Source organism: Acartia tonsa, chromosome 1 (genome assembly GCF_053477335.1).
Source record: "Acartia tonsa isolate MP-2025a chromosome 1, ASM5347733v1, whole genome shotgun sequence".
Taxonomy (NCBI): domain Eukaryota; kingdom Metazoa; phylum Arthropoda; class Copepoda; order Calanoida; family Acartiidae; genus Acartia; species Acartia tonsa.
In genome coordinates, this window is record NC_137260.1 from 44071569 (window position 1) to 44086513 (window position 14945).

General features: G+C 35.9%; 3 protein-coding genes across 3 annotated transcripts; all 3 read left to right on the forward strand.

Moving 5' to 3' along the window:
- The first annotated feature begins 256 nt into the window (after window positions 1-256).
- LOC145327659 (uncharacterized) lies at window positions 257-7222 on the forward strand. Its single transcript, XM_080171205.1, has 8 exons — window positions 257-762; window positions 1883-1944; window positions 2873-3725; window positions 4264-4379; window positions 4644-4812; window positions 5280-5835; window positions 6055-6210; window positions 6631-7222. The coding sequence occupies exons 3-8, from the start codon at window positions 3698-3700 to the stop codon at window positions 7220-7222; spliced, it is 1617 nt and encodes a 538-aa protein (XP_080027331.1). The 5' UTR covers window positions 257-762; window positions 1883-1944; window positions 2873-3697.
- A 242-nt stretch (window positions 7223-7464) lies between these two features.
- On the forward strand, window positions 7465-9103 carry LOC145320744 (uncharacterized). Its single transcript, XM_080162830.1, has 4 exons — window positions 7465-7593; window positions 7821-8137; window positions 8364-8587; window positions 8801-9103. The coding sequence occupies exons 1-4, from the start codon at window positions 7504-7506 to the stop codon at window positions 8941-8943; spliced, it is 774 nt and encodes a 257-aa protein (XP_080018956.1). The 5' UTR covers window positions 7465-7503; the 3' UTR covers window positions 8944-9103.
- Window positions 9104-12235: 3132 nt separating this feature from the next.
- LOC145320760 (uncharacterized) lies at window positions 12236-14298 on the forward strand. The gene is made up of 2 exons (XM_080162831.1): window positions 12236-13483; window positions 13822-14298. Exons 1-2 carry the CDS (start codon window positions 12250-12252, stop codon window positions 13986-13988), a joined length of 1401 nt encoding a protein of 466 aa, XP_080018957.1. The 5' UTR covers window positions 12236-12249; the 3' UTR covers window positions 13989-14298.
- Window positions 14299-14945: the final 647 nt, after the last annotated feature.

Sequence of the window (14945 nt, forward strand, 5' to 3'; positions counted from 1 at the left end):
ATCATATATCAAAAAGGTTTAAAAAATTATAAAACAAACAGTTTATCGAAGTAGCTTAAAACCATGCGTAAGGTCCTAAATTATATTGATTTTTTTATTACATTATTTAAAACTTACTACTAAGTGAGCCCTTCTTTAATTGCAGCGCCCAAATAGTTATTTCTGATGAATCAGTGTTGCTGAACCTGAAAAACAATATTCAATTTAAATATAATTTATTAATATTTCTTACATTCATATATATTAAACCCGGATTATTTAATATTAAGAATAGGATAAAAAAAAAGTGTTTCTTAGATCAAATCAAAAAGGTTTAAAAAAGGCTTAAAACAATTATCCTATTATATATATTAATATTGTTCTCTTTTACAACGAAGCTTTTTATTTATTTTAATCTATAGCTGAAACTCAAATTAAAAATAGGATGAGGCCTCGACTTTTCTCTTCCTACTTTAAGTGCCCCTAGAGGCTTCTAAGGGGCATAGCCGCTAGTAAAACTTAAACCGTTAATCGAAGGCAGCCTAAAACCGTACGCTCAAGGTCCTATATTATTAATGTTTTTATATTAAAATTATTTAAACACTTACTTTTACGCAAACCACTCTTTGATTGCAGGGTCCATATACTAACAGCCAAGACTGAAGGTGGACACGTACTTTTTTAAACATCTGACTATCATCTCTTTGATTGCAGGGTCCATATATCAACACTAACAGCCAAGACTGGTAGACATAACATCAAGTATCATGCCAGTATAGCAAGGTACTTTTTTAAACTTCTGAATATATAGCTCTCTAGGAGTTCTTAACTGACATTCATATAAATCTTGTGACATGGACCATCTCCTGTCAATCATACTTGGATATAACACGTATTTTCTCTAAGAGACTTGAACTATAACACTCATTGTTTACAATAGTTTTCAATCGGTATAGCGGCATTCATGCACATGCTCTGTACAGGTATACAACTTTATATTGAAAAATATTTCTTTTATATCCATTGCAATATATTTTTTTATATTTTATCGATGATATTTCATTTAAGTCATTGCCAAAAATATATTACATTCACATTAAAAAAAATTTACATTTATTTAACTTTCGTAACCCTGTTTTCAGATGATAAAATCAACGTGCTGGACAAAGTTGCCAAACTTTAAAAAACACCTTATGTATATAATATCATTTTAATATTTTACCGGTTAATTAATTAAAACTGCATAACTTATATAATTCATGAAATGTTATTATTCGTTGCAATTTTACGATTAAAAATATAACTGTCTTGCAAAGTGTTTTGCCACCTATTCAATCTGTATGTTGGCAACCGTAACTTTCCATCGGCGCAATAATTCAACTGGACTATATGACTACGGTGCATTTTTGTATTTTAGTAATCATTTTTAGTGAAATTACAGTGAATTAAGACGTTAATATGTATCATTCTGTTTTATAATTCAAATTTTATCATTAATTATTGAAAATTCTTTCTAAATATTCTTCGTATTCGTTTTTTCTCCCATTTTTGGGACTCTTTTTAGCTTACGTAATATACAGGACTTTTTTAAATGTAAAATTAATAAATATATGTCTTGCACCGTAGTATAAACGGATTGTCGCAAATATAGGAGTACAATTATAAGAATGAAACTACTTTTTTGGCCCAGAGGTGCCGGAGGCACTGGCTAAAAATAACTGTTTTTAATCTTATGCTTTTAGATTTTTATATTCGTAGAAAACCATGCATATAATACGATATGCTAGTTACCTAGTTTTTTGGCGTATGAATGAGAACACCTGTTCCTATCCACCGGATTCGAATGAATACGAGCTATTTTTATTTTGTAATTTTTTATTTCTTAAATATTCTACCTTTTCAGATAGTTCTGAATAACAGGCTATTCAAGTTAATCACCTGGGTACGCGTACATCATAATAACAGGTATGGGTGTATATTAGCTGTATAAGATTTATTTTTTTTCTCCTGCTACAAAATTTGTTCTAAATAAATAGGGGGGGGGGGGGAAGTTTTGACACATTTGCGTAAACAGGGAGTATAGGCTTTATCTTTGGACTGAGAGTATAGGTTATTAGGGATAAAATCATTCTTATATGATGAATTTTCCCAAGTTTTAATATTTTTTGGATAGGCCTCCAGGTTCCGGAGCTCCAGGCCTTCTCCCCCCCCCCCCCTTGTTTAAGGACAAATAAAATACCGGAAAGTTAAAAAACATTAATCACACCCCTCCCAAAAATAAACAAGACAAACAAAATAATCATTCCTCAAATTAGGATGGATCCATACCAATACCACGAGCTGCATGACAGATGGGACGCCCTCATGGTTAGGATGTTGAGACTCTTCTCCAAGCTAAATATTCGAGTTCAAGAAGAATCATGTGGCATTGATGACGCTGTTGAAATAGTAAAACTCTTATACCATCACGGTTGGGTAGAGACACACTTAAAGAAGATTGAACCTATGCCCGAGAATCTCTACGAGAACGAGAGACCCCGCCTGGATGATACCGAGAGACGTGTCATTGACCATGAAGCCGACTGTGCACCTTTCCTCACCAACGTCAGCCCTTTTTTCTAAATAAAACCCAGAGTAACAAGGTAAAAACTACGAAATTATTGCAGGGGTGTATATTCTGCTCCGGGGGGGGGGGAGGGGAGGGGGAAAAAAGAAATAAGTGGATCAATGATGGAAGTTGCTTCAAATCACATGCTCTTGTTCATGGCTAGTTGTCTTTTTTAGCAGGGGAAAAAATTGTTTTTAACCAAAAAATGTTTCAGAATTCTTTGAGTTTCTTCATTAAAAAACGCTTTAGTTTTCTCATTTTTAATTCAATGTTCTTTCCTTTCAGGGAAGAGAAAGGAGAAGCTAGGAGAAGCCGAGCTCGCCGCCGGCGATTTCATCCAGCCTCCGGATATCCATGCTGAAAGCGAATTTTAATTGTAATTTGTGGCGTTATCCTCTTAGAAAATTTTGTTTGTATTATTTAACTCCCCATCCCCCCCCCCCCCCCCCAAACTAAATTGCTGGGTTAGGTTAGGCTAGGTTAAGTTATACGGCTAGGTAGAGGCCAGGGGCCGTTTTTCTAGGGGGGGGGGGTATTTCCTAAGAGGATAACATCAATTTGTTCTTTCAGAACATTTACGTTAACCTCTCTTTGATTGCAGCGCCCATATATTTTATAATTAAGTACCCATGGTGACAGTGATTGAGCCCCACTGGTCGTGCAGATATATAATTTCCTGCATATAAACATTAATAAACATTATTTACCCCTAAAGCCGACGATTACGTATGCACGTGTACAGTTTTTTAAGCTTCTGGCTATAGCTCTCTAGGAGATCTTAATTGATATGTTTTATTTTTTGTTTTTGTTTTTTGTTTTTTTTGTTATGTTGTTTTTTATTATTTATTATTATTTATTTTATAGCAAATTAACAAATTTTCTGGGTTCAACATTGTTGTTATAATAAAACTCCATGCAACTGCAGAATTCTGCAAAAGTCACGACCAGTGGGGCTCGATTATATATGCGTTCGTCGGCTTTTCAGGGAAGGCAGGAAATTTATATAGGTATTATCCAGGTCAGGACTGGAACAAACAAAATTTTATGTATATATTGTATATAGTTATTTTTTTCAAAGTAAAAAAATGTCAGACCAACGCTGGATGACGTATGTATAATTGGATCACAATTTTGATAGGTAAGTTTAATTAATTTTATAGACAATCAAAGAATAAATAAGGGTATTTTCTTGTTTGTAACTCTAACTCTTTATTTTGTGAGTTCCTTTGACATTTAATTTTGGTTTCAAAAAGTGTCACTCCCCCCCCCCCCCCCCCTTTTTTACTTTCTCCTTCTTTCGTTATATGTAAACAAGTAATAACCTTATTATTATAACCAGGGGTGTATATTCTGCACAAGATTTATTTTTTTTCCCCTGCTACAAATTTTTTTATTTTTTTTCCCCCCTAGATTTTTCTGAAAAAGTAGGGGGGGAAATAGAAAAATATTTAAAGAACTCTATACTTCATTTATTTTATCCCTCCTACCACACATTTCTTTAGTTTTTTTTCACCAAGGAGGGGGGGGGGGGAAATGGAAAAAATGTTTTCAGTTTTCTTAATTTTTACATTTTTTTTTCCTCCAACCACTTATTTTTTATTTCCACCCCCCCCCCTGAGCAGGGGATCCCATGCAGAATATACATCCCTGATTATAACATATACTTCTTATTTCAGGAGTTACCTATACACCCCTGTTAGACGTTATTGCAATGGGAGACAATTTGATTGGTACACTCTCTAAAGCTCTACTGAAGCGTATAAGAAGTGGAGATAAGAGGAAAAATGTACAGGTGACTTTTTACAACTAATTATTTCTACATATTTAAGATGAGACCTTACTTTTCATTACTGTACTTAAAGTATAATCTATGCTCGACTTTAATTTCTATTTTTCACTTGCAGTCAGCGCACTATAAACATGCTTGCTCTTACACCAGTATAGTCATATGTACTGTAATCAATTGACACGTGTAGCTTGCCCAAATAACGATCCATAACAACTCCCCTATATTATTTTAAATAAGTAATTCACTAATTATGTAATCTTTTTCCAGTTGCAGCATAAACTGAGGTCCATAAGAAAACTCTTCTGTAATGCAACGAGAAACAGAAAATGGCGCAAGAAACCTCCACAAAGTGAAGACAGTCAGCCATTACTAGAAGAAGAACAGCAGGAGGATTTGATGGATGTGGAATATGAGAACGAAACTGCATCGTCAAAAGGTAACCTACAATATCTGTAATATAAAGTAGAACGATGTCGGTCTGTATGTTTGTTGTTTGTTTGTCCAAATTCCCACAAACATTGTCTCCCAATTTTTGTTTTTTATTTTCCTTTCAATCTAAATTTCAAACAATTGGTTTGATCAAACGTTAGTTAAGTTTGTCTCAAGATATCCTTGTTCCAGGGGTGTATATTCTACATGGGATCCCTTAACCTAACCCACCTTCACCCACTCTCTACATTTATCTACTTTTTCTGGAATTTTTAATTTTTTAACTTTCTAATTTGACTAGTTTTTCTTTACGGCATTATCCTTATACTAAAGTAACAGGATGTCTGTGTGTCTGTTCAAAAGGATCTTGCTAACCGCTGAACCGATTGGGTTCTCCTTTACAGGGTACCTTCACATAGGTCCCGGGAAGGTTTATAACTATAAAACACCATGTTTAACATCGTATTTTTTTAGGTAAAGTTTGTACAGGCTGCAATACCAACTTCACAAAGGAAACCGAAAGTATATGTTATCAATGCTACGCAAACCAAGTTTTGGAGCGATTAAATAACAATCCTGAAGAAACAAACTACATTAATATTGTTGTAGACAATATTAACAACAATAATACCAACGATAATAATGATGCAGACAATGACAGCATTCAAGATGCCGAGGACTGGGAATTGTTTGATATACCTGAAGATGATTTTGACCCAGATGATGACGATGACCCTGATGACGAACCTGATGGCGAACCTGATGGCGAACCTGATGGCGATCATGACGGGGATCCCTTCAAACATCTTACAGAACTTGAGAAAGAAATTGTTAATGATTTCAGAAGCGTTTGTGTTCTAGACAACCCCATCTCTCACAACAAAGTTAGAATCATCCTGGCAATTCTGAAACGCTCGTGTATTTTCAAATTTCCGTCATATAATACATTATTCAAACCCAAATACAAAGTTGAAATCAAAGAAAACAAATATAATCCTACAAATGCTCCTGGTTCACTGATTGAGTGCAGGTATGTTTATATACGATTTAGAAAGCGTAGCATTTCTATAATCATTACCAGAATTTCCGTACGTCCATTTTAAACATGTCGATTTTTCTCCTTTTTTAACAACAAACTTTCAAGTGTTCTAATTATCAGTTTGATCATTCTTTGGTATATTGCTTCCTGCGACAACTTGAGAACAATATTATAAGCTATTATTAGTTAAAAATATATTTCTTTTTCCAGATTCCCTACCTATGAGATCCTCCAAGACGCCATCACAGACTTTAAACGGTTGAATGGACAACAGGCCGTTGATGATCATATAACTTTTGACATCTCGGGCGACGGAGTGAAAGCAGCTCAGGGATCTCATATCTCCTATTATACTGTCTGGATTAGGTAAGTAATTAATTTATTGTGGATTTGAAAGGGTTGGGTTGGGATAAAGTTCTTTTCATATACAGCATGACCCTCGAAAAAATATTTTTTAGGAATGGCACCCTATATTTCAAAGGATATCAAAATATTTGTTTTACATCAATTGACAGCCCAGATTTTTAAAGCCAAAGTTTAGGAAACCATTCAATAAAGAAATAAAAAAGAAAACTAAGTTTACAATTGATACTTTTTTCTATTGCATACATATATAAAAATCTGTCTTACTGTATACCAGGACTTAATTAATACCATAAGTAAACCTAGTTTTTACCACTTTTACGGTAAAATTTTACCAGCCTTTACGTTTTATAAATCAGTAACTACAATTTTAAGTCTAAGTTATTAAATGCTATTATTATTAATTCTTCTTTATTATTTCAGGTTATTCTTCAACAAGGATTTCAGTGTTATATTGCCAGTCAGCATATTTGAGAAGACGAGGAGGCGTCCCTACAGTTACAACTTTCTGGATAATGTTACCCGATTCATCAACAAACTAATTCAAGAAGGATTACCTGGACATACCTTTCAATGTAGAACCATCATCCACGATGCCGTTGCGAGAGCCGATGTATTCGGCATTCTTGGCCATGGATCAAAAAATGGATGCCCACACTGTGACCTTCCAGGGATGGCTTTTTCACAGACTTATCTCCGTCAAAAGAACTTGGTATTGTTCGAATCAATGAATGTATTTTACCCCAGTGACAGTCAAAATATGGGTACGCCGAGGTCTGACGAGAAATTCCGCAAGTTAGAGGAAAATAATCAGAACATGAAAACCAGTTTTTCTGAGCTTGACCCGAGCTTGGATTTAATACAAGATACCCCCAGTGATCCGATGCACGCGTTGCACCTGGGCTATGTAAAGAAAGTGATGACGTACCTGAAGAAAGGACGTAATAGTTATCCAGAATTGGAAGAAGAAGACTTAGTTCAAATGGAGAGAATTACAGGGATGTACTGCATTTGACTAAAGAAATGACGCGTAAAATAGGTGTTTTCTTCGCGCATTTGTCGGCACTGCGATAAAATTCTGCATTTTTAGATTTATGTCTATTACACATTATTTGTACGCCTTGTTATGCCGCTTAAAAGAGTGTTAGTTTGAAAAGTTTAAAGAACTTAAATTTTGAAAATTTTCTCCTTATCACCCATATTTTACCATGAACTGCAGTAACTCCAATTATAGATGAAATCAACGATCAATTGAAGCTTGTTGGCGATTTTGATCGCGTTCCCCGTACGTCCATCATGCGCCTGACAGAGAAGAAGCTAGCCCTCAATTTGAAAAGTTCTGAATTCAAAGTACTGGGCTTTTACCATATGATATTTTATGCAGAGGTAGGTTTTTACCATATTATAATCTTTTTAGAATTTAAAGCTTATTTCAGTTTCATTATATTGTATAGCAATAACATTCTTTTTAAATTTGCGCACGTGTGCTATATTATATATATATTTCTATTGAGGAGGGTGGACTTCCAATAAGTATATAGGGCGAAGCCCCTAGAGGCTAGGGGCGAAAGAGCTAGTTTTCCCTTAAATTATTACAATGTTTTTTTTTCCAGTTGGCAAATCTTAAAGATGAACAACGTCTGATATGCAAGTTTTTATTCCACATATTGCGCTGTCTCGAAGAGCATATAACAACTGAACGTGTGGCTGAGCTCAAGACCATGATAATGGTCCTGAACTCAAAATTGGCGGAGATGTACGGCGAATCGTGCTTGAGTTACAATACTCACATGCTTTACCATATGCCGGAACATGTCCGCCGATTTGGACCATCCATGGCGTTCAGTTGTTATGCTTTCGAAAGTGCCAATCATGTGATTGCAACTTACATCCGAGGATATAATTTTGGCCTTAAAGAGGTTTCAAACAGGTAATACTATTTTTTTTTAGTTGAGTTCCTTTGACTTTTAGTTTTGGTTTCAAGAAGTGTCACTTCTCCCCCCCCCCCCACTCTTTACAAATTTTAATGTAATTTTTAAAAATGTAACATAACTTTCTTTCCGTGTATTGCTGATCAAACACTTAAGCTATAACGATTTCACCAGCAACATACCTTTCCGTTTAACAGCCATTAATGACATAAATGACATATTTAGATTGTTGATATTTCACACAGTGAAACCGTACATAAATGAAAAGCTGGCTGTCAGGGGAAAAAGGAATGCCAACAAACGAAAGTTCGAAAGAAATCAATTCTATACAGACTGCCAAGACCTCTACTTTGTCCCAGACTGCCGTCGTGATAAAACAGTATGGTTGGTCCACAAAGTGAGGACATTTTTTCCGGCATACACCTTTCCTGAAGATTCCAGAATAATAGGTAGGGGTGTATATTTTGCACATGATTAATTGTTGTATAGAAATATTTCATGAACTATACATTTCATCTAATTCCTTTTTAACCTACCACAATTTATTTGTAATTCTTTATCATGCCAGGAGGAGAGTGTGGTAAAGGGGGGAGGGGGGGTCTAGGAAATATGAATTAAGTTTTATGGTTTTAAACACTGAAAATATACACCCCTGGTATTAGGAGTAGGCAAGACTGACGATCCCGAAGACTATAGCCATCCTCCAACAGAACTAGCCTCCAACCTACTGAAGTACAGAGTAGCACATATCTCCGTACACCTGTTGCATCAAGATGTCTCCATCGTAATTCCTATCGGAATTTAATTTTGTACATTGAAAGCAGAGAAAGGGGGGGGGGGGGGGAAATGACACTTTTTGAAACCAAAACTAAAAGTTCCATATTGTACCCTTATAAAACAACTGCCATGCAAAATTACAGATCTGTAACTGTTTCTTTAGTTCAGTTCCTTTGACTTTTAGTTTTGGTTTCAAAAAGTGTCACTTCCCCCCCCCCCCCCCCCCTTTTGTTATAATATGTATGTAAAATGTTGTAAAATTCAACTGAAGGCCCTTCCCTCTTTATTTGGAATTTATGTGAAATGTACTTTAAAATATTTTTTTCATTAAAATTATTTTTTATAGCTAATTTTAAAAAAGGCATTTCAACTAAATTTAGCAAAACCCTACCTTTTTGGCCATCGATGGGTATGAAGTTAAAGTGTTATAAGTCTAGTCTGTAATTTGAAAGAGTACATGTTTGCAATTTAATTTAATTTTACATAAAATTTTAATTTCTGTCTACACATTTCAGATTTAAAACTATGCAAATTGCCCATGCCAACGACCTGGATCGAACAGCGTAACTTCGACTGGCAATTGATCAAGCTAGATCCCAAAATGACGAGGACTGGAAAGAGTGCTAGTTCTGTAAAGGTAAAAATTATATTTAAGGCCTAATTTACTATTGTACAAATTGCTGCTACCCTTCGCTCTTAAAACTTATAAATTCGCATGTTACCGGATCGAAAGGAAAACCTTATCGGTTCATGCTTAACAGACCACAAAAGATTATTGACCAAGTATAATTATTTATTAATTTTCCACAGTGTGTTTAACATTTGATATTAGTAATTAAAATTCTAGGGGCGTAGCCACTGCTATCTAATATCTTTTTATGCATTGTAAATACAACAATTATTTCTTGTTTTAGAACAACAAGCCTACTGGAGGTGGCAAACCTAATTTAAGTGCCAGAGGTGGAAGTGCCAAAGCTCCAAGTGCCAAAACTGGAAGCAACAAATCTACTGGAGGTGGCAAAGGTACAACAGCAAAGGTAGGATTTTAAGTTTTATTGTTATCGGTTTTTGGTTTGTTGGTGTTTTGTTGTTAAACTAAACTTACTAACATGATGTCTGTTTGTGGGTTTGTACCAACAAATCTCGTTAACCGTTGAACAAATTGGGTCCCTCTAACCATATAACTTAACCTAGCCTAACCTAACACAGTCATTTTGTCGGGAGAGGGGGGGGGGGGAGGGTAAATTTTTAAAAAATAGAAGAAAAAAATTAGGATAATGCCGGTGTTGTTTAAAACTATAATCCTCGGTAAGTAATGCTTTACAATAATTATCTATATTATTTTTAGAACACAACTGGAACCACAACATCTCCAAGGAGGCCAATAAATATTACCCCACCTCCATCTCCACGGGCACGGCACCACTCCGCGAGTCAACGGACCGCGAGAGTTCCTCCTGCAACATCATCACGATCCCAGTCCCAGTCATCACGACCCCAGGGATCATCTGGCCCTTCTGGTGAGATGGAAGAAAGCGAGGTATTATTTTTATTTCATTTTGTCATCCAGAGGATACAAATTACAATTATTTAGGATATATATCGACTTAGCCTGGAAAAAATAACTTGTAAGATTTGACTAAATTTTTGGTAAACATTGACCAATAAAAATTTACCTTGTAAATTTTTACAAACAAGTTGGTCAAATTTTACCAAGTTGATTTTTTGGTCAAAGTCCAAAAATCTGGACTTAGCCTAAAAATTTACCTTGTCAATTTTTACCAAAAAGTTTGTCAAATTTTACCAAGTTTTTTTGTTTGTCAAAGTCCAAAAATGATGGAAGATGCTTAGGATCACTTGCTCTTGTTTGTGGATAGTCTTCTTTTCTACCACATAGTTTTTAAAATACCAAGACTTGAAAATATGTGGTTTAATATGTTTCATTTTAAGGATTTGTTCACCGGGGCCGTTATGAACCAAATTCAGAACCAATTTCAGCAGCTACGTACTTTCTTGACCTCACAAATGAAAAATCAATTAGAGCCCATTAATGCGTCCATCAGAAACTTGGTAAACAAAACGTCCACAAACCATGAGTTAGTGAAGACTGAAATCAAAGACCTGCAAGACAGTGTATCAAGAGATATGGCTGAAAATACTAAAACCCTGAAAACAGAAATGAAGAAAACCGGCCAAATTGTGGAAACCTTGGTGACTGATCTAAGAAGACTGACCAATGTGGATGAGCTTGATGAGGAGGAGGCGAATAAAGGGCCTAGTGAGAATCAGGAGGTTGTCGTGGACCAGATTTTCTCACCAGAATATTACAGAGAAAGAATAAAGAACCATGACCCCTTGGAAAAAGAGGGTTATATGAGAAGAGAAGAAATTATCTTTTTCATCCAAAATTTCGAAGACTCACTGAAAGTGGATATAGGCTGGCAAACCTTACTGAAAGTATGCAGAGACATCATAACCTTTTTGTATGTCGTGTTCGAGCAGTTCACCTTTGACGTCCGCATCACAGCTGCCTTTTGGACTGCTCCGGAAGTTATTGATGACGAAACTGGTAAGTAAATATTATTTTGTAAATTTGACATGATGAGAAAACGTTTAAAACAGGGAGAAGGGAGGTGGGGGCAAGGGAAATAAACCGAATAAAAGGGGCATTCCTATTCTTGCTAGCAGGTGACCATGTACAATAATCTTTTTATATATATATTTTATTTTTGAAAATAAATCTTGTGCAGAATATACACCCCTGGTACAATAATAAACATGTACCTATGCAGAGTTAATTGAAAATTTCATTATTATTTCAGTGGAACGTTTCTTGGATCATTGTAAGGTAGTGCTTAACGAGACGTACCTACATGAAGCTATCCCACCAAATTTGTGGAGAACAGGAACCTATGTGTCTTCAAGCGACCTTTTTCTAGTGAGGAACCACATACAAGCTTGTAGGTAATTCAATTATTTATCGCATCTATTCCGCGTCTATTAAATGAGAAAGTGGTAGTTTCACAAAATGCATTTCAATGTTCTTTAGTTAAAAAAGTAGTTTCACGAAATGTTAACTGCATATTGTATTCTTGTTAAATTGTTAAACTACATTTCTATGGCATATGTTTCAAAGAATTTCAATTTTGTACCATGTATTTTTTTATGTGGCAAGACTTTTAGTTCATCTTTTCTTGATATATGTTATATGTTATATATTGAGACTGTTTTGATATAAACCCTTTTTTTATCTAGGTTCTTGCGCAATTTCGATCACACTTTTAAAAAGGACGCGAATGGTTTTTGTGAAAATAAGAAGAGGGCCGAAGATTATATGATTGCTAATGAGGATCCTGTCTGCTGGAGGCTATTTCGAGGGATAGTAACGCGAAAACAAGAACGCGCATTGTCAACCTCAAACTACACGTATGAACAGGTTTTTGAAATCAAGCCAAGGAAGGAGACAAGCAATAAGAAAGGCAAGAAAGACAAGAAAGACAAGAAAGACAAGAAAGACAAGAAAGACAAGAAGGAAAAGGCACAGAAACGATCAGCCTTACAGATGTGTGAATTTTATCTGGCCCCTGCAGAGATACAAAGAATTAAGCGGCGTATTAAACCGAAGACAATCACAACTTCAACACCAGGTGTTACAGCCGAAGACAGGAAATTTTACCACATGTTAGGTGCCCACTCAATGGGTTGCTTACCCCACGAAGTTCAAGGAAAGAACCAGATTTACTTGAGAATAAACAATGACAGGTCGAGAAATTCATTTCAGATCAAAGATTATGCAGACATGGCAAAGAACCCCAAGCAATTTTTCAAGACAGTCCATAGTAATAAGAAGGTTATACAAACAGCTATAATGTATTATTCGTACGCCACAACCAATTTGAAACCAGAAATGAGTGAAGAACAGACAAAGATTCACAATGCCAGTGAGAAAGCAACTAGAATTTCAAGAAATAGAAAGATGAATGCTGCTGATGAATCCACTGCTGATGATTGCACTGCTGATGATTCCACTGCTGATGATTCCACTGCTGATGTATCCACTGATGGTGAAGAAAATGATGATGGAGGCAATGCTGTTGAAGCCAATGATGTTGAAGAAAATGGTATGGAAAACATTGCTGATGAAGAAAGCAACAATGGTGAGGAGCTTGTAATTGATGACGGAGGCGACGACGTTGAAATGAATTCAAATGATGATCAGATTGGGAATGACTTACGCATACCACCCGCGGATAATCCAGCAGTAACTCCAGAACCAGTAAAGCATCCAGTAAAGCCACGTAGGTTATATGAAGATCAAATTGTCAACAGCCAGTCCAATAATAAACCCAAAGTAGATGTATTTCAAAACATCACAAGCTCCAAAAGGAAGAAGCATGGAAAGGGCTCGAAAAAGTCGAAGAAGGTAATTATTTCTGAAACAGACGATGAGGGCCAAAATGTGGGAAATCTTGATGATACAGTCCCAATGCAAGATGATGAACAACCACCAAACTTTCCACCACTGCAAAGACAGAAAGAATTTTATGGACGAAATAATTCAATCACAGGTACATATTTGTTGAACATTAATTATTATTTATAAGTTTTATCTTTCCTCGTATTGTGTATATACTGCACAAGATTTTTTTTCCTCTGCTACTAATTTTTTTTAAATTTTTCTTCCCCCCCCCCCCCCCCCCCTAGTTTTTTTTCACCAAGTAGGGGGAAAATTGAAAAATATTTAAAGAACTCTATGATTTATTTATTCTATCCCTCCTACAACACATTTCCTTTTAAAATTTTTTTTCAACCAAGTAGGGGGGGTGGGGGGGTGGAAAAAATGTTTTCAGTACTTGCTTTTTGTTTGGAAACGTATAAAATTAATGTATAAATTAATTATTTACAGGCAACAGTAACGAGAGACAGGTGACTGGAAAGGCAACAAGTGTCGTGGAGGAAAGCAGCAGTGATGAGAATGATGAGGATGCCGAAGGTATTGTTATTTATAGTTTGAAAAACGTAGGAACTGTATCACCTAAATTTAAGTTTATTAATATTTTATTTGAGAAGTAGTCTTAGATAAAAACCCTGTGGATTAATTTTGTTTTAAGGGAAACTTCGTACAGGCCCTGACAGGGTTTTAGGCTAAAATTTGTATGGGCGCAGCCGCTATCTATAATACTAAGTAGCTTAATGTCTGTCCGGCCGTCAGAAGCTTAAGATCTCAGTAACCACTGAATCGATCGAGGTTACGGTAAAATTTTACCACCTTTTAAATCGTATAGGCTGGTAAAATGTTACCATAAAAGTGGTAAAAACTAGGTTTTTTATGGTATTAATTGTATCCTGGAGATCGGATTCTACTCTTCTGTGTATTGGTCCTGCGGTGATTTTAAGCTATTTCCTTGGAGGGGGGGGGGGGGGGGTTGGGTAACATTTATACTATTTGAAATAATGACTATAATAATTATTTAGATGATGTGGCGATCATTCCAAAGAAGAACCGGGAGCGAAGGCAAACCGCATTGGAAGCCGAAGAAAAAACCAAGAGACAGCTGGACTCCAATGACCCATCATTCGAGGTCAATGACCCATCATTCGAGGTGGATAACGAAGATGACGGAAACCAGAGTGACGAAATTTTGGAGGTTGAGGACAATGAGGGCAAGAATGACGGCAATGCAAGTAAGGAAATTCAGATACATCCATGTGGAATAATATTACCCAAACTTGCCATTATAATTCACAATCACAACCACACGGGTCATTATGAGGTTGTTGCAGTAGGCTCAAATGTTTCGATATACAACCAAATGGAAATTTTAGAACTCATCAACATTGACGGTAAGTTACAGGTCTTAATGTAATAAATGGGGGGGGGGGGGGTGGGCGAAAGTGACACTTTTTTGGGGCTTTTATTGGCGGTCCTCGGCGGTGGCGACGCCGTTTCTTCACAGTTCCATATTGTACCCCTATAAAGCAATTGCCAATGCAAAATTCCCCCTTTTATCTTTGATTGGCATATTAATA